The 19,760-nt window shown below is 42.0% G+C and overlaps 1 protein-coding gene across 10 annotated transcripts in view; it reads right to left on the bottom strand.

The window, feature by feature from the left end:
- The window catches only part of LOC118084441 (rho GTPase-activating protein 20), a 95,987-nt gene that overhangs the window by 32,698 nt on the left and 43,529 nt on the right, over window positions 1–19,760 (bottom strand). For 4 of the 10 annotated variants that reach the window (XM_060270634.2, XM_060270632.2, XM_088664688.1 and 1 more), the window contains 2 exons: window positions 11,073–11,155; window positions 5,882–6,055 (listed from right to left, as the gene is read on the bottom strand). In XM_060270634.2, coding sequence (XP_060126617.1) covers window positions 5,882–6,055; window positions 11,073–11,155 — 257 coding nt within the window. Of the gene's footprint in view, window positions 1–5,881; window positions 6,056–9,222; window positions 9,473–11,072; window positions 11,156–19,760 lie in introns of those variants that run through there. The other 6 variants (XM_088664690.1, XM_060270633.2, XM_088664691.1 and 3 more) reach the window with 3 other exon arrangements.

Raw genomic sequence — 19,760 nt, 5'->3', positions numbered from 1 at the left:
TTGGGCTCCCCATATCAGTCTCTTAAGAAAAAAACAACTCATCTGCTCAAGGGTTCTGTATAAAGTTGGTATTTTCATTCAAATCTTGTGAATCCTGTATCTTAGAGGGTTAGACTAAATGACCTCAGGGTCCCTTCTAACTCCCATTTTAGAGCTATGTGAAAGGCAATGTGTCTGATGTGGTGATGGGTTGAAATTCAGCCCAGCTCTGCTTTCTGGCAAGGAAAGATTATTGGTTTTCAGAGTTGGAACAAGAGTGTCATTGTTGTTTTTATATGGAGTGATTATATAAGTTTTTATCACTTTGTCTATTAAGGTTTAAAGTTTAAGCACATATGAAAGTCTTGAACATTTCCCAATCTTTCTCTAGAGAGTGAAAGAGGGGTGTATGTGCATACCTACCCCTTTCACTACAGAAAGGGGGAGCTGGAAGGGAAAAGGGAAATTGTAACCTTGAAAATGTTTGTTTGTGAACTCACAATATTTAAGGTCTGTGTCACAAGGGAGCCATGTGCTCTGTATGTAATGTTTCACCATGTGACTATGAAATATGGTGTTCCTTCTAGGGAAATGCTCCATAGCCAGCAAATGTCTATCTGAGTCACTTTAACCTTGATTCAAATGGACAGAATGGTTTTAGTAAGGAAGTAAATTCCCTCTTAAACTGTTTATCCAATCTTAAGGTTTGCTAAAGGCTTCTATATAACGTTGGTACTTTTAATCTTCCCCTTCCTTATTTTTCCCTTAGTACACACATGTGCTTCCGTGATAGGGCATAGCCTGTGTTTCCTTCCCAGTCAGGCGTCTGTACTCAAATGTATGTGTATCCTAAGGGCAGTGATAGTGTTGAGATCCCCATATTTCAGAAGGGGTGGACTAGATTACTCAAGCACTGAAAAGTGAGTTTAAACTCTGGTGGCTTAGTGAAATGACCTGAATTCAGTCAAGCTTTACTCTTTGGTGGAGAAGGATGGAAAGACAGATTTTTAAAGTTTGGCATGAAGAGTTTGAGGTGCCACTTAGAAAGAGGTAGAGATGGTATATCATACATTGAAAATGAATGTCTGGTGTTATTTTTTCCACCATATTGTCAGCTATTTTTTAACTGCAAAACTCCAGCCAACAGTTCAAGCACATACAAATTCATAACCAAGCAGAATGAGCCTTGACCATCCCTGTAAATAAAGGCCAGAAGAATTAGTCTGGAAGATGGTGAGGCCGAGATGAGTGAGAATGTTGAATATCATTAAGTCTGCTCTGGCCATATTACCCATAGATAAGGGGGCAGAGAATTTAGTCTGCCATGGCTGTAATAAATTAATTAAAAACAAACAAACAAACGAAAACATTTGAAATTACGAATTCACCCCGAACCCTGTAGATAAAGGGGGCAAATCGAGATTTATTTTGCCTGGGGTATGAGATGTTTATTTGGTGACTTCATTAGGACTTTAATCTGACCCAACTTTTATTGCAGCTTCCAAGTTAGTTTAATATTTTTAAGCCTGCTTCTTAAGCAGCAAGAAACAAGAAACAATGTATCAAATTGTATTAAGACTCCAAACTAGGAAAACGAATTTAAACTGGCTCTGGAAAAACAAAACAAAAAAAAACACTGCTATGTTTCTATCTTTTGTTTGAAATCTAACCCTACTTTAAAATCTACTCTTTCCCCTTCCCCTCCTTTATTCAGATGGTAATTTTGTCAAGAGGTGCAGCACTTTAAAAAAAATGGTACAATAGACTGCCGAATCATGAACTCTGTACATGCACAGAGGCTATGTCAGCTTGAAGAGGAAAATAGAGGAGAAAAAGGAGGTTTTAACTAAGGGGCGAAAAAGTTATAATCTGCTCATGAAATATTATTCAAATTTCTTAATGTAAAGCTTTGAACCACTGAGGGAAAACAACCTCATGTATGTTACTGGTCCATCGAAGTTAAATGGTTGCCAAGTTTCAAAATCTTAACATGCCAGATTCTTTCCACAGGTATAAATAGCAGAGTACTACTATAAGTCTGTCTCTTGAGTAGTTTATAAATTAATTAAGAGGTTCAAGGTTATGCTTTGCACATGAAACTTAAATTCAAATTTCCTCATGTAAAAATGAATAGATAAAGAACCATTGAGAACCATCAACTGTTTAGAAGCTGCCAATTCCAGTTCAACATGCAAAACTCTGTACATTTTAGGAACATTTCCTGACTGATTTTCACATGAAATAATTTTCCCTTTCCAGCAGGATGCTGAGATTCAGGGTGCAGAAATTCTTTCAGGACCTTAATGCAAAATTATCTCCCAATGGGGGGGGGGACACGCCACCTAAACAAGCCCCCTCCACACTTGGAAATTCATAGAAAATTGCTGTCTACCAGTTGACAGACTATGCAAACAAAAGGCTCCATTTCTTTCCTAGCAGGTACTCAGGATGGATACTTATCTCTCATTTGCATTTCACCCCGAAGCATTACCCTATGTTAATATAACCCTCCCTTTTCTAATGTAGCAATGATTGAGTGTTTTGCCAATTCTTTTCTTCCACAACAAAAAAAAAAAAAAAGTGAGGAGTGAGGAGATACAAACAGTAATTTCATTTCTCTTTGGCTTTGCCTCTTCTCTTTAGCTTATAATCTGCTTCCATTTATTAAATCAGTTTTTCCATTATGTCTATGAAATTATTCTAACAATAACCAGGTATTGTTTTGTGATGCTCATTATTAGATTTATTGGTAAGTGTTTTGTTTTGCTATATTTTGGGGCATGTCCACCAGTCCATCACGTGGAATGAGGTCTTTCACTCATTGCATATCCAAAAACTTATTACTGATGTTTGTTCAGGTACCATCTGTGTTTTTCCCCAAAGAGTTCTCTTTTATCAGATAGCACATGATGAATTTCAAAGCTTTTTCCGTTATTTTACCATTTTTCCATCTTAATTGGATATTTCACCTTCAGATCTTTAAGGTTCCTCTCCAATTTATAATGTCTTTGTATTATTTAATGATAATTCTTTTTTAAAAAAATCTGATATCTTTGTGTCAAGTCCAATTTCATTTGAAAAATTGTTGTGTGAGTGGTAATCTAAATTTTATTGTTTTATTTTTGTATCTTTTTTTTGGTATTTCTACTTTTTCTTTCTGTACATACAAATGTAGCATCTAACTCATTCTTTCCTGTAAATAATAATAATAATAATAATATTAATCCCTTTCAAACAAGATACGTGAACCTCAAAGAGAATTCAGAACCACATAAGGAAAATGTTAATAACTTATCGATTGTGTCATAATTAACAAAATTTTTGTCCTTTGTTTCCTCCACAACCAAACTAGGTGAAGAAAATTAAACAGACTGAGCAGACAATAACAGCAGTAATTAAATATGAATGATAATATTAATATTTAAATGAATAAAATGCCTAACTATGATCTTATATTATTTGCAGCTTCCCAAGAAGAAATTTCTAGAATATTCTCCCCTTTCTTGACTATTTATTATTATTATTTTTAACTAATTATATCTTCAGGCCCCAACTCCCTGCAGGCCTATTTTCAAAAGGATGTGTATCATTTACAGCTTCCCGACAATTTTTTTAGAAATACTGTAGGATATTCTCCCCTTTTGTTTTCCCACTCCTTCCTTCCTAACTGTCTTTTAGTTCCAAGCACTCCTGTCCCTCTGCAGACTGTATTTCTGAAGACTGAATAATGAACCTACAGCAGCTGAACAGCATGAGAAAGCCCACAGCCATTGTTTCCATAAATGACTTTTTTGGGACTTTTTGGGACTTAAGGGAGGGGGGAGAAAGGGGGGAACTATTGTTGAAAAGTTTTAAGGATTTTGACTATAAGACTGTTTATTATCTGCAACAACAACAGACATCAGATTTTCCAAAGTAGCCACAGCATCTTCAAAATCTCCTTCCAAAAGAAACAGACTGAAGAGGGGCAAGGGAAAGTGAATTGCAAGGACATACGCTCTCTTTTGACTTCAAACTCTGTGCCCTATTAAGAATTGGCCTCAAGATACGCAACTGATATATGATTATGTTTTATGTTGTGTGATATCCGACAGAAACATTTAACTATGTCTGACAGTATGTTATTTCCACAAGGAGGGGGTGTGTGACCCAATTTTGTGTTTAATTGTTTTTTATGTTTAATGTATAGTGTCCCAATGTTTTTTTTGTATTATTGCCATGCATTTTATGCCTTTTAAAGGATCAGGATATTGCATAGTCCAGTATTTAGATTAGATCAAATTATGACCACATTTTCTTGTCCCACCTGGCACTCTGCAGTGTGCCAGCCTTCTTACACAATTTTAGATTGTTTTAAATCATTTTTACCAAGAATAAGCCCCAAGATCCATGAAACACCAGATAAATGAAGGTATTTATGTCTTGATTTAACAGGAATGATCCCTTTTAGAGTTAAATTTGACTAATTTGGACATGTTTTATGGGGCTGTATAAATTTTAATTTGGCTTCAGTTCTAATTGGGCAAGTGTATCCAAGGTGCAAGTAGCTTTCTTCCTTTAAGAGCAACTGGGCAACTCCCTACAGTGCAAGGCCAGAGCCTATAATAATAAAGGCCCATAGGAAGCCCAAGGCAAAGGCATCTCTCTCATGACATGTCCAAACCTGTGGCAGCTATGGGGGGTGCCAGGCGACATGGTCAATATGAAAGCCCTAAGGGGATTCACCAGGGATTGTTGCTGTTGTGCCACGATGGAGGTGTGCAACCAGAGGAGAGCTAGCTTTTGACACCTGAGACACACACAAAAAAGACAGAAACAAAGCAGAATGTATTTTTCAGTCTTTGCTGAACCTTCCTCATAACTCTAAAGCATAAACCACTACCGAGAAAATGCTTATCACAAAGTGCTAGAATGTCACAAGTAATTTTAGTAACAAACTGCACTTTCCAGTCAATATTGGTGGACCATCCTGTTAAGTGTAATACATAGACCATTTTTGAGAAATGCTTCTCCCAAAGTACTAAAACAACACGTCTGGTTATTCTTTTGTGGGGCAACAATTTTTAAGAAAAATTATAGCCCCAAATGGGGGATATTGTTATAAGAATTTTGAGGTCATATATATATATATAATAATTGTTCATAAAACATGTACATGAATGTACAGAAACATGTCTGAAGCAGCACAGGAAAACAGGCCTGACTGACACCATTTTGACTCTCTCTCTGACCAGGTGTTCCTCTGCAAGGAAGAAGTGGGGTGGGGGGAACCTTCTCATTGTCTCAGGAATTAAAGTGATAATCCCTGGCATCCTGATACCTGACTGCCAGACAAAAGGGTGTGATTAACTTGGCTGGGAAACAGGGAAATGTAAATATCTCTCAATTTTGTTGATTAGGTTTTGGGGGCAGGGTCCAGGATGCTCAGATTACTGCCACCAGACCTCCCCTTTCATGATGTACCTATGATGAATCTAGGGAGAGGGGTCTTGGGCTACACCCCTTCTGTGACATATGGATGATGCTTCTGGGGGGTGGGCTGAAACCAATTTCAAATTTCTTTTTAAGGGCAAGACATCTTTGTTTGGGGTTCCTTCCTTGTTCTCCTGTGTGAGAGGAAGGACCCTGTTGCAACAGCGAAAATAAAGGCTTTGCTTCTCAAACTTCTCTGGTTGGCCTCTGTTATATTCTCCAACCGATGGAGAACCCAATAAGGAAATAAAGGCAGATTTTTGCCTATATCAGTAGAGAGGGAGAGAGAGGCCACAAATGGACCACACTCAAGAAGGTTCCATTAGCAAGTACAGACACCTGGGCAAGTAACCTTTGTGAGCTTATTTGCAAGGTTCTCCTAAGAAATACACACTTCATTAACAGCCTTGTGGATCAAATCTGCACTTACTTGGACTTGGCAACAACCAACATATTGCTGAAGAGGAACAAACATCTCTCTTGCGTCTGTAAGCCTGTGGTTAGCTGTACATGCTCCTCCAAAATGAAAACGGAATTTTGATTACCGAAAGCCCCGGCTGGTAATCCATTGTCTGAATGGACGGTATGGCAAATTACTTCCCTGCTGAAAAAGAGATATTATCTAATGAGTTGTGATGGGGGAGTGGGGCCAATGCCGATGAAGGTGGCCCCCTTAAATCCTTAGCTCAGGCAAACAACAGAAACAACCCCTCTCACCCAACTGATCCTGCACGTATGTTTTGGATATAAATCTCTTATTTGTGCTTTGTGTATACCAGTGAATCTGAATCAACAAAAAATAAAAATAAAAAATCAGACAATCTCCCTGCTTTCTTCAAACCACATGACTGAGATAAGCAAAAAGCAGGACAGCTGCAAAAACACAATCAGGCCATTATCATCTTGGCAGATCCAATTAGCGTGGGAGACCAGGGATGCAATGGCAGCCCCAGTCTAAGGGGGGCAGCTGCCCCACTCCCCAAATCAAGTAAGTAAGTAAGTAAGTAAGTAAGTAAATGTTAACTAACTGACCTAACTAACTGACCCATTGCATTGCAGATAACTCGGTTCTGCCCCCAACAAAAAGCCAGCCCTCCATAATAATAAATCCTGGCTATGCCCAACCTCTGGGATGAATTCACCTCTCAGCTGACATCCACAAAGATCATTGTTTGAGAAACTTGGAAAGAACTAATGACCCCCATGGAGGAGCAGCTAGCAGACATTGGTGTGAGGGTGAATACTTTATTGGAGAATGAAGATTTGGCCAAGGAAATTGGTTGTTGTGGCTTCCTCTTTTCTTTCTCAGGGCTGCTCCCCAGCGTAGAATGAAAGCAAATACAGTGGTGCCTTGACTTACGAATTTAATCCGTTCCGAAGGCACCTTCGTAAGTCGAAAAACGCCATTGGAAACGCGATTCCCCATAGGAATGTATTGGAAACGGAAAAATTCGTAAGTCGAAGCAACCCTATCTAAAAATTTGTAAGTTGAAAAATCCCTATCTATAACTGCCGCGGTTTTCCCCCAGATGTCGAGATATTTGTAAGCGTGCGGCCATTACCCCCATTCGGAAGTCGAAAAATTCGGTTACCGAGTCGTTCGTAAGTCGAGGTACCATTGTACTATGTTGAAGTGTTATGCAAGAGTGAGAGAGAAACTTATCTCTATCCACTCTCTCTATGCCATGCATAATTTTAGAAACTTCTATCATTTTGCCTCTTACTCGCTTCTCCCCCCAAACTAATTATTTCTAAATCAGCATCCAACACCAACATCCAGTATCACTTTGAACCAGTAATTGTGCAAGTTGTGGATATGTGGCCAAAATCTATCTAATCTTGTTCTTTAAAAAATGCAATGCAAGGGAACTAATAATACGCGAACCTACAAATCACCAGTGACGTTGTGACAAATTCCCAGGGTCAGGCCAACCCAGGAAATGTTAAGTGCCCCCTCTTTGCCCTCTGCCTAGTCTGCAAAAAGGCGTTCTTCCCTGCATCCAAATAAAGCCAAGAATGTGTTTCTCCATTCGAGTCACTTGCAGAAAATGAAGAAAGTTGGAAGAAGGAAAGGCCTTCTCAGTGGCAGCCAGTGCAAGAATTCCTCTCAGATAAAAACCATGCTGGAAGCTGCACAAATCATTCCCCCAAAGCAGAGGGGTTATGGTATGGTGCTAAATGAAAAATAGTGTTCCCATAAAAGCTTGCTTGGTTCGAAGTGTAAATCATTTAAGTTTTTTTATCTTGGCTTTAAAGAAAATATTTATTTCAATTAAATAAACAGGCAGGAAATGTTATTTGTGAGGGCATCTTTGGAACAGGAATGACAGAGAGCATGGCCTTCCAGAATCCATCATCTCATTGCTGGTGGGGGTGAGGGAGTCTCCAAGCTCTGTGATAACTTATTCCCTATTAAAGAGACGGCGGGTTGGGCTTGCTGTTCTTTTGAAAAGTCCAGAAGGCTCAGGCACAAATTCCCCTCATGCAATGAGGGGCAGGACAGGACCTTAGCTAGCCCCTACCCCCACCAAAAGAAGGCATGCAAGGTGCCATCCAACTGTCTTATGGACACCATTCCGGATTTGTGTAGGGATTACTCCTTAGCCTTTTCTTCTCCTGAAGATGACCCTCAAGGCAGGGGAGGTTTAGGGTCAGAGTTTTCCTTCTCCTAGATGGGCTCTCTTCCCAGATTGGCAAGTCCCATTAGCCCCTCACTTTCCTCTACTGCACATGCAGAAACCGCCTTCTCTTGACCATTGGACCCACTATTAGTCTCATCCACTCAGTTCACATGCAGGAGAAGTCCTTAACTCGCAGATAGTTAGATTTACATAAGTCCTTCAAATTGGGTCTGGAAAACAAGTGGCAACCAGTGAAGTTTTTTGTTTTTACAATGAATATGCTTGGTCTGCCACTCCCATAAGCACTCTGGGCTGCTGAATTTTGCAGTAGCTGCAATTTCTGGACTGTCTTCTAGGGCAGGCCCAAGTAGATTGGATTTCAGTAGACTAACTTGGAGGTTTTCTACTCAGGAAAGCCAACAAGGTCATCTAGGCCTCAAGTAACAATGATAGTTGTTCCTTCCAAATTATTTTCTCATCCATTCTTTTACATATGGGGGAGGGGTGGGGTGTTTAGTGCTCCATTTTGTGCAAAGCAAAGTTTGGAAAAAGTTTGCAAATTTGCCAACCACTAGAAATCTGTGCTTCTTACTTCTGAAATTTTGGAAATAACATTAATGACTAAATGGACCTATAAAACAAGATCACAAAGCAGCACATTGCTACCTCAGTTTAAGAACATCCCTGTTTACAAACTATTTGGAATAAGAACTCCACAAAAGTGGAAGTAGTATTCCAGTTAGAGAACTTTACCTCAGTCTAAGAACGGAATCCAAATGGTGGAAGGGTACTGGCAGCGGGAAGCCTCATTAGGGAAAGCGTGCCTCGGTTTAAGAATAGCTTTGGTTTAAGAACGGACTTCCGGAACAGATTAAGTTCATAAACTGAGGTACTGTACCACTGTATTTGGCAGGACAGATTTATCAAGAGTTGGGCAGCATTCATTCAGTTTTGCAATGGGAAAGTTGTGGATAATTCCTCCATATACTTAGGACAGCCTTGCAATAAACTGTGGTGACCACTCTAGATTTTTCAACAGAAGCAGTGAGAGAGAGGAAGTGATTCATGTTTCTAGGAATCATCTGAAGGGAACAGAAGCACACCCTGACCCACATCAAGAGAACTTTGCACCCTTGGAGGAAATGCCCACCTCCGCTTTTCCAGGGAGACCTAGATGTTGCCTTCAGGAGAGGAAGAGCCACGCACTTTTGTTTCCTCTCTCACTGCTTCTTCTGTGGAATGTCCAGCATCTCCAATAAGTCTCTTCTAGAAAGCGGCCTTTGCCAAGCCAAATTGGATGTAATTTGGTGCAGGAAAGAGGAAACCTGGAAGGGTGGGGGGGAGGTCAGGGCAACCTCCATGGTGGCCCTATGGGAACTAGGGCTCTTTTGTTTTCACTCCTGTGGATTAATGGGGTGGGGGCAGAGAAAAAACAGTTAAATGTGCAGTGGCCTTAAGATTGCACGTGGTCAAATGACTGTAACAGATTTTTTAAACGAAAACAAAAAAATGAGCTGCAGTACACCTGGAAAGACACAGGGTCTGCAACCCTGGCACAGAGCCTCTGTGAATAAATTTGGGTGAAACTGCAGAGATTTGGAGGTGAGGCCAGTAGGCACAATCCAGACCTCACTTTCCCCATGTGATCAGTTGCCTTGGATCTGCCTAAAATTTGCCAGTTTACTTATGTGATTGCACTACCCTATTTACGCCCTCTTGTTCGCTTTGACCTGAGTAATAATAATAATAATAATAATTTATTATTTATACCCCGCCCATCTGGCCGGGTTCCCCCAGCCACTCTGGGCGGCTTCCAAAAAAAAACAGAAATTCTAAAATACAGAAATCCATCAAACATTAAAAGCTTCCCTAAACAGGGCTGCCTTGAGATGCCTTCTAAAGGTCTGGTAATTGTTCTCTTTGACCTCTAGTGGGAGGGCATTCCACAGGGTGGGTGCCACTACCGAGAAGGCCCTCTGCCTGGTTCCCTGTAACTTGGCTTCTCGTAATGAGGGAACCGCCAGAAGGCCCTCGGAGCTGGACCTCAGTGTCCGGGCAGAATGATGGGGGTGGAGACGCTCCTTCAGGTATACCGGACCGAGGAACTGGTACTGAATTACTGCTGTGTGGGGCTTCCCCTGCACTTGATCTGGAAGCTGAAGTTAGTGCAGGATGCTGCAGCACAGTTGCTGACAGGAGGAAGATGGTCTGCGCTGGTTGCCAATTTGCTGCTGGGCCAAGTTCAAGCTGTTGCCCTCAACGGCTTTAACTTGTAGTATACAGTACAATGCCCTTAACAACTGGAGGTGAGTTCATCTGCGAGATTGCCTTACCCCATTAACATACGCTTGATCTGCAGAACTGGATCCTGTTACAGGTGCCACATCACACTGTTTGTAAAAACTCGAGCATTTTGTGTGGCAGCACCTACACTTTAGAACGCCCTGCCTGTTTATATCACCTTATCTGTACTCTTTTTAAAGCACGTTAGAAACATTTTTGTTCAGGCAAACCTATCCAGATATGTGGAATGTTGACATGTGCTTTGATTTGTTTATAGCTTATCCGTAAGTTTAATTATTCTTTGAAAAGTTTTGAATAGCTGTTTTTAATAGATTTTCTTCATATGCTTATTGTGTTGTTCTCTTTGTAAACCACTTTGAGGATTGTTTCTTTTTTAAATGTCAGGGGGTATATAAATCTTTCAAGTGGCACCCCCCGCCCAAAAAAGATAATAGAATGCTGGGCATTTGGACTGGGAGAATATTGGTGATTTCAGTGCCCATCACTCTAGGCCAGCCACTGCCAATCTAGTGCCCTAAATATGCTTTGGACTAGAACTCCCTTCAGCTCTACCCAGAATGGTCATATGACGCTGAGGCCGATGGGAATTGTAATACAAGACATATGGAGGGAACCAGCTTGGCAAAGGCTGGCCTAGGCAATAAAACCCAAGCATGTGTGCATACTAAGGAGGGATTGCAAATGAAAGTTGCTGACCTGGAGTGATGCTTCGACATGCTGAGTGCCTTGCTGAGTGCAGCAGACGTCGAGCGCCTCCGTGGTTCAATAGGCTTCATTTTCTGTAAGCAAAAAAAAGAAAAGGCAGATTAGGTAAGTATGCCACCAATTCACTAGTTTCCACATGCTTAAAGCTGAACCATGCTGGCAGCAAAAAGGATGTTAAACTATGGAACTCGCTGCCACAGGAGGCAGTGGTTGCTACTAACTTGAAGGTCTTTAAAAGGATTGGGCGTAGTCAAGAAGATAAAGGCTGCCAATGGCTGCTAGCCACGATGGCATGCTCTGCCTCCATGGTTGGAGGCAGTAATGCTTCTGAATATGTTGCAGGGAACCATGGGGTGGGGTGGGGTGAGTTGAGTGCTCTTGTCTTCAGGTCCTGCTTATGGTCTGGGGCACCTGGATGAACAGGATGCTGGATTAAATGAGCCATTGGCCTGATCCAGCAGGGCTCTTCTTATGTTCAAATTTCCCACATGGAGAAGCCTAATCCATCTCTAGTCATGTGCAACAGCTTTGCCCTGCTCCAAGTCAACTTGAGCTAGACAGTTTGTGGAACTTAAATAAGGACTTCCATACAGACGTGTGGTGACACTTATCTAGAGTTGCCTTGGTGTCTGAAGCATCCTATTTCTGCAAACTTATGCGTGTATGCACAGAAAAGCATCCACAGCCATATAGAACATTCTCTTCTTCTGCTTGCTTCTCAAAGGCTCAAGGGCTCATCCATACCTCTGCTCGACCCATATTCTGACCCTATTGTGCACTGATTAATCCCCCTATTACAAGACCTTTTCTCAATGTTCTGTGGCTGTGCTTTGCAAATAATCAAATTTTAGCCACTGAATTGGGTCTTATTAGAAGCGCAGACAACCTGAGGGATTTTGCCAAGCTTAAATTCGGTGGCTAAGATTGGATTTTTGCAAGGCGGAACAAGAAGAAAAAGCTTACAGTCCCAGGGGAATTAATCAATATGCAAAAAAAATCAAAATACAGTTCAAGCAACAGTTGTGGCTGTGCCATAGATAGCGTGTTTATATGTCATTTTTATACCTTTGGGGAAAATAAACAGCAGAGCTTTCCTCCTGTTGCAAAGAGCAAGTGTGGTGGACCTAATTCCAATTGTGAACATTATGGAGCAAATGGTTAAAGCCTTCCCTCTGCACACCACGGTCTAAATCTCTCTCTCTCTCTCCCTCATTAATTTTCAAAAACAAACTAACAATAATTATCATGCAACAGTTAACAGTGTGAATAATGCCATGTGCAATTTGGCCTTTAGAAAAGTCTTTCCCCCAATGAGTCTGGAAATGAACTGGAATGGTGGTTGGTCCAGAGAGATTCAGGAACTTCGGCTCAGCCACACCTACCCTTGTGCCAGCGCCCCACCCACCAGACATTTTGGAATGGAACTCTCTTCAGCACACATGTGAGTTTAGGGGAGAAGTTCCTGCCCCACAATCATCATGGGTGAGAATTTCCATGACCTATGCACATTATTTCAAGTCTGGTTACATCACATAAGGGCATTGTGACACGGGCAGTTAATTTCAGATGCTTTCCTAATAATCCCGGATATAAAAAACCTAGCTTTTCCAGAGTCAAGTTTATCTGGCAGCAGGATCAACCGCTGGGTATAGGGAATTGACACATGCTCCCTAGGGCTGATGGGAACTGTGGTCCCAAATATTAGGAGTTGGGGAGTGTCAGTGTTACGCAAATTCTAAGGTGCACACAAAGCAGATGCACACTCCACAGAAAAGCAATCCTTCACACTTCAGAAATTAGGAAATATTCTTTAAAAAAGAGGGGGGGAGGACACTTCATTTGAGTTCACAGAACGATTTTCTCTGAAGTAGAAAAGGAGTATCTTGGAAAAACCTTTCACAATATCCTTCGAAAACCTGAAAATCCTGTAAATAGATAAATTCCTCACTTTAATGGGCTACCCACTCCGCAAAAACCTGGCTGGCAAGTATCTGCTAAAAGCAGAGCAGACCTGCCAAAAGAGCATCTTCTGTGTATGAATAAAGGTAGGTTCATGGCAACGGATTCAAGAACTAAGGTATTTGCCATTTCAAAATAATGGCCCAGACTGGCCAGGAAAAGGCAACCATCAAGCATTTTCAGGTATCTTGACAGTCAGGATACAAGTCGTACTCTCAAATTTCTGTTGTAGATTGCCTCTTTCTATGATGCTTGTTTCAGGCTTATGAGTGGTCTTTGGCTATGGAGTTGGGCAATTTCTAAAGTCTTTAAAAGTTGTTACACATTTTTGTTCTGGTTCCTCACCTCCTTGCAAGTGGGAGGGGGAACTCTGCTGCAACAGAAAATGAAGATCTGCCTTGCTTTCTTCAACTTGTTCCTGCCCTCACTCATTCTTCTCTGATTGATAGTGAACTTAGGAGAACTTTAAGGGTCCCTTAAAGGTGGAGTTGGTCTGTAAAAGCCAAACCCCAAATTTTCTTATACCATCAGCTTGGCAAAAGCAGCTCTAGTCTATTCAGGTAACGTATGACAGAGGTCATAATTCAATGGTTTTATTCCACCTCTGGCCTGGTGCTTTTGGGTCCTGTTTTCTTACAAAGCTTACAAAAGAAAAAGAAAAAGAAAACTAAATGGTTAACTGTCAGGAATTCAGAACAATGTTCTTCTGCCTTCAGAAGACCCACAGAATAAACTTTAATTGGGGGGAGGCGGGGGCGGCAGGGGAGAACAATCCAAGAGCTGGAAGGAAAACAAACAAATGGGATGCTCTGCCAAAAGGTAGATCAAGCCAGACAAATCTGATTTCTTTATTTAATGAAAAAAGGATCAGTGTGAACTTTAGCAAGCAGTTTATTCATTAACGGGTCATTTATCCCATCTTCCTTTTGAGAACCAGACTGTGGCATATGATAGTGATTCCCACTGCAACCTTATGATTACTTTAGAGCAGAAGCTAACAAAAAATACCCCCCCCCATCCCACCACACACAGATAGCTTTAAAGAACATCAATCAATTAATTAGCCAAAGGCCTAGTTATAGAGGAAAGCTTTTGCCTGGCACCTAAATATATGTAATGAAGGCACCAGGCACGCAGCCTTCGGGTGAGCACACCACAAATAGGGAGCCACCACAGAAAAGGTCCGTTCTTGTGTTGCCACTCCTCAGACCTTTCTGGTGGAGGGGGCACATGAAGAAGGGCTTCAGATGATTATCACAGGGTCTGAGTTGGTTCATATGGGGACAGGCGGTCCTCTCAATGGTGGATCATAGAAAGGAGTTTTTCAGCATATGCATTTCATAGCAACCAAACTGCACATGGAGCCTGTTTTAAAAGCACTAAAGGCTATGTGAGGAAAATGCTTCTGACTCCTTTCATGCCCTTCCCATGAAATACAGCTCACTGCAAAAAAAATCCTCTTGTTTTGCATGACATCATTCCACCAGAAGGAGGAGGATTATAGCCCAGGCAAAACAAGCCAACTCTGCTGTAGCTCAGGCCATTCAGTGAGGCAAGAACTACAAAGGATTAAGACCAGGTCAGGGCCTCAGGACTACTTTTTTTTTAAGAGTTCCCAGAAAATAGGATTGGGAGGGGTGCAACTAGACCATAAGCATGTAAATAGCATATTCTCATTCCAGCAGTCTCCCCAGAGAAAATATGTATAGCATTCTACCATCTACCATCTACAGACTGTTACACACGACCTAAAGACTGTGGTGTGTTTTATTTACACACATATGGGTATAGGTGTAGGACCCCTGGATGGTTAAGACCAGTCAAAGGCGACTATGGGGTTGCGGTGCTCATCTCGCTTTCAGGCCAAGGGAGCCGGCATTTGTCCACAGACATGTAGTGGGTCATGTAGCCAGCATGATTAAATCACTTCCAGCGCAAACAGAACACCGTGACAGAAACCAGAGCACACAGAAACACTGTTTACCTTCCCACCACAGTGGTACCTATTTATCTACTTCTAATGGGGTGCTTTCAAACTGCTAGGTTGGCAGGAGCTGGGACAGAGCAATGGGAGCTCACTCCGTTACACAGATTCGAACCGCCGACCTTCTGATCGGCAAGCCCAAGAGGCTTAGTGGTTTGGCCACACCTCCACCCGCATCCTTTTACACACATATACAACCTGAGCCTAACATGGAGGGGCTCAGAGCATTAACACCCCAACAGATCTTGCTTCTCCATTGGTTGCAGCTTTGGATTCAGCACAGAGTAAGCAGGTCTCTGTGTCTCCGGCTTCCAGCTCATCTCTCACACACCACACTGACTCTTGTTCTCCTACTTAACAGCTAGGTGAGGGAGTGGAGGAAAGGCCCATCCCTTAGCATGGAGAGACACATCACCAGGTTGCAGCTCTTGAAATCAGCTCAATTTGGGGGTTGCTGATTAGGACATGGTCTTAAAAAGAAAACAATCTGACTTATTGCAGCAACCTCCTCTGTTAAATTATAACCCGTACTAGGTATGGGACCTAGAGAATTGGAAGGGACTGAACCCCTTACCCACAAACTCATAACATCACAGAGGTTTTCCCATTTTGTAATAATTTCTGATGAAAAGTGGTATATAAATACCCAAAATTAATAACATAATATTATTTTCTCTGCCTTTCCACACAATGGACTCATGAAGTGCATTTCCAGATTTAGTTTTGGCTTTTCAATCCAATAAATATTCAGTCACGAAAAAAAACAGTAAAAACTATTAAGTGCCAAAATATGCAGTAGGGAAAAAACTAAAAGTGGGTTAATCTTTAATGAAATCTGGAGAAGGTAGCCACCATTCAAAGAGCACAGAAGGCAATGGGAGTTCAGGACACAGCAAAGACTTGTTCTTTTGATTTCAGTGGGAAACTAGGCATTCCTTCTGTGACAAACTCCCTCAGTGAATTTAGCTGTGACTCCTACATTGCAGGGGGGTTGGACTAGATGACCCTTGTGGTCCCTTCCAACTCTACAATTCTATTATTCTATTATTCTAATATGGAAGCCGGGCAACATGACCCAATCTGATGTTTTTTAACCTTGGTTGCTTCCTCCCTCTGATACCTGAGAATTCAAGGATTATCTATATCATAGATCAACATCAAGGACTCCTGATATCTTATTCCCTGAACTAGGTACAAATTAAAGCTGAAGGACAATGTAAAAAATGTATTTTCTATTAACAAACATGCAATGAGGGATAAAGCTTTAAGGTTTCACAATTAAAGGCACAGTATAAATTTTCTGCCAGGTGGTGTTTCAGGTTTAAACAAGAACTGCCTATTTCTTCCTTTTTCCATCCTCACTAGCGTTCTCCTCTCTCCCTAATGGGCTAAGGGTCTCCAGTAGGATGTCCCAATGGTCTGCAATCTCCTCTATATGATTCCGACCCTCACTGGGTACTGCACCCAAGAACTGGAAAGAACTATGGACATTTTGCAGACTAACGCCCCCAACCCATAATGTTTTCTACCTTCAGGCAGGTTGGGGATTTTCATGCAAAGTAGCAAATGCACTTAAGTTCTAGTTATGCATGTATTTCATTTTCTGCCTAGGCTTTAGATTCCCGCTCTAGTGCTTAACTATAAATGACGCCCCCAGTGATTGCTGCAGAGCAGCACTGGGCTCCCATCCTGTCCTCGCCTATTTGGGCTATATTTGCAGAGCATCCATTCTGGCTCTTTACTGGCACCCATGGGGAGGTCCTGCCTTATGCCATAAATCACCACCATAATAAATGAGGTCTGAAATGCTGCTGCTAGTGTGGAACATGACCTAGAAAGTCTGCTGTCCACCTGGAAAGCATTTGTCTTTGTCTCCTAAAAATGTTCTGTCCCTCTGGCAGGTGACCGGGTCAAGCAAACCTTACAGGTTCTGCAATGTGCATCAATTACCCCTCATTTCATCACAACTCCCACCACTGAACAGGGGCAGGAGTGATTGCTCTGCTCTCCCAGTGCACATTCCTGGGGCTTCTCGCAGAGACCCAGCTCACTCTCCCGCTCGATTTGCTCCGTGGCCATGGCGACAGATCCACATTTACTCAAACACACTTTGAAAGTGCTTGAAAACTTGCAACACGCCACACCGTGTTTGTGCATTACTCATCCTAAAGCTGCCAATTCCTGCCTTGTGTTTCTTGGCAAGGGGAAACTTGAGAGTCTAATAGTCTCATTCCAAACCCATGTATGGCCTGCTGCTATCAATGCGGCCTGCTGAAATGGGCCAGGATTCCTTCCGAGCTGTGATCTTGGCATGGTCTCCAGTGTTATTATCCAGACAATTAACTTAAGACAGAGCACAAGAACACCCCAACACACCTGCCCCACTCAGTACAGCGAACACTTTCCTTCTGACATTAAAAGGGACAGAACAGACGTCAAGCAAGAAAACTTGTGTAGAAAGCCTGGACTTCATTAGCACATTCTTGGTTAGTACAGGAACTCTTAGAGAAGCGAGCAATGCTTGATGGCAGAGCAGACCCTGCATATAAAAGGTTCCTGGTCTAGTCAATGGCAACTACAATTTAAAATAGCTTGCAAAAGCATAAACTGGATTGAATCAAAGGTCCATCTTAACAAGAATTTAGCTTTCACAGTCACCAATGAGATGCCTCTGGGAAGCCCACAAGCAGGTCATGAGTGCAATTGTACTCTCTCATTCAGGATCACCAGTAACTGGTATGCGGATGCATAGTGGAAACAATATAGCCATCATGGCTATTAGCCACTGATAGCATTATCCTCCAAGATCTTGTCTAATCTTCATTTAAAGCCATCTGAGTTGGTAGCCATCACTAGGAAGTTCCTTATCCATTTTCTTCATGCATATCTCTATCATGTCTCCCCACTCCACATGCCCCCTGCAGCATCCAGCAAGAATTATAAATCTATGGTATGAATGCATTTGAGATACCGTGAAGAGTTCTGGTTGTCTCACCTCAAAAAGGATATTGTAGAGCTGGAAAAAATCAATAAAAATGATCAAGGGCAGGGGTAGGCAACCTAAGGCCTGGGGGCTGGATACGGCCAATTGCCTTCTCAATCCAGCCTGCGGACAGTCCGGGAATCAGTGTGTTTTTACATGAGTAGAATGTGTGCTTTTATTTTAAATGCATTTCTGGGTTATTTGTCAGGCAGAGGAATTCGTTCTTTTTCTCCCCCCCCCCAAAAAAAATATAGTCCAGCCTACCACATGATCTGAGGAATGGTGGACCGGCCCACGGCTGAAAAAGGTTGCTGAGCCCTGATCAAGGGCAACTCTCCTATGAAGAAAAGTTGCAGAGTTTGGGACCCTTTAACTAAGAGGTGACATGATATTTCTGTTTATTAAATTTGTATACCGCCATCGAGAACTCCCAGAAGTGCAAGCTGGATTTCAAAAGGGCAGAGGAACCAGAGACCAAATAGCAAACATGCGCTGGATTATGGAGAAAGCTAGAGAGTTCCAGAAAAACGTCTACTTCTGCTTCATTGACTATGCAAAAGCCTTTGACTGTGTCGACCACAGCAAACTATGGCAAGTTCTTAAAGAAATGGGAGTGCCTAATCACCTCATCTGTCTCCTGAGAAATCTCTATGTGGGACAAGAAGCTACAGTTAGAACTGGATATGGAACAACTGAGTGGTTCAAAATTGGGAAAGGAGTACGACAAGGTTGTATATTGTCTCCCTGCTTATTTAACTTATATGCAGAATTCATCATGCGAAAGGCTGGACTAGATGAACCCCAAGCCGGAATTAAGATTGCCGGAAGAAATATCAACAACCTCAGATATGCAGATGACACAACCTTGATGGCAGAAAGCGAGGAGGAATTAAAGAACCTTTTAATGAGGGTGAAAGAGGAGAGCGCAAATTATGGTCTGAAGCTCAACATCAAAAAAACCAAGATCATGGCCACTGGTCCCATCACCTCCTGGCAAATAGAAGGGGAAGAAATGGAGGCAGTGAGAGATTTTACCTTCTTGGGCTCCTTGATCACTGCAGATGGTGACAGCAGTCACGAAATTAAAAGACGCCTGCTTCTTGGGAGAAAAGCAATGACAAACCTAGACAGCATCATAAAAAGCAGAGACATCACCTTGCCGACAAAGGTCCGTATAGTTAAAGCTATGGTTTTCCCAGTAGTGATGTATGGAAGTGAGAGCTGGACCATAAAGAAGGCTGATCGCCGAAGAATTGATGCTTTTGAATTATGGTGCTGGAGGAGACTCTTGAGAGTCCCATGGACTGCTAGAAGATCAAACCTATCCATTCTTAAAGAAATCAGCCCTGAGTGCTCCCTGGAAGGACAGATCGTGAAGCTGAGGCTCCAATACTTTGGCCACCTCATGAGAAGAGAAGAATCCTTGGAAAAGACCCTGATGTTGGGAAAGATTGAGGGCACTAGGAGAAGGGGACGTCAGAGGACAAGATGGTTGGACAGTGTTCTCGAAGCTACGAACATGAGTTTGACCAAACTGCGGGAGGCAGTGGAAGACAGGAGTGCCTGGCGTGCTATGGTCCATGGGGTCACGAAGAGTCGGACACGACTAAACGACTAAACAACAACAACATACCGCCCTTCACCCACAGATTCAAAATAAAAACACAAACTTATAAAATTATGTAAAGTAATTTTATGGGGAAAGTGGAGAAAGAAAAGTTTTTCTCCCAGTCCATGGCACTTGATATTGCAT

The sequence above is a fragment of the Zootoca vivipara genome, chromosome Z2 (assembly GCF_965207765.1).
Source record: "Zootoca vivipara chromosome Z2, rZooViv2.hap1.1, whole genome shotgun sequence".
Classification (NCBI taxonomy): domain Eukaryota; kingdom Metazoa; phylum Chordata; class Lepidosauria; order Squamata; family Lacertidae; genus Zootoca; species Zootoca vivipara.
This window is presented reverse-complemented; position numbering and strand designations above follow the sequence as displayed.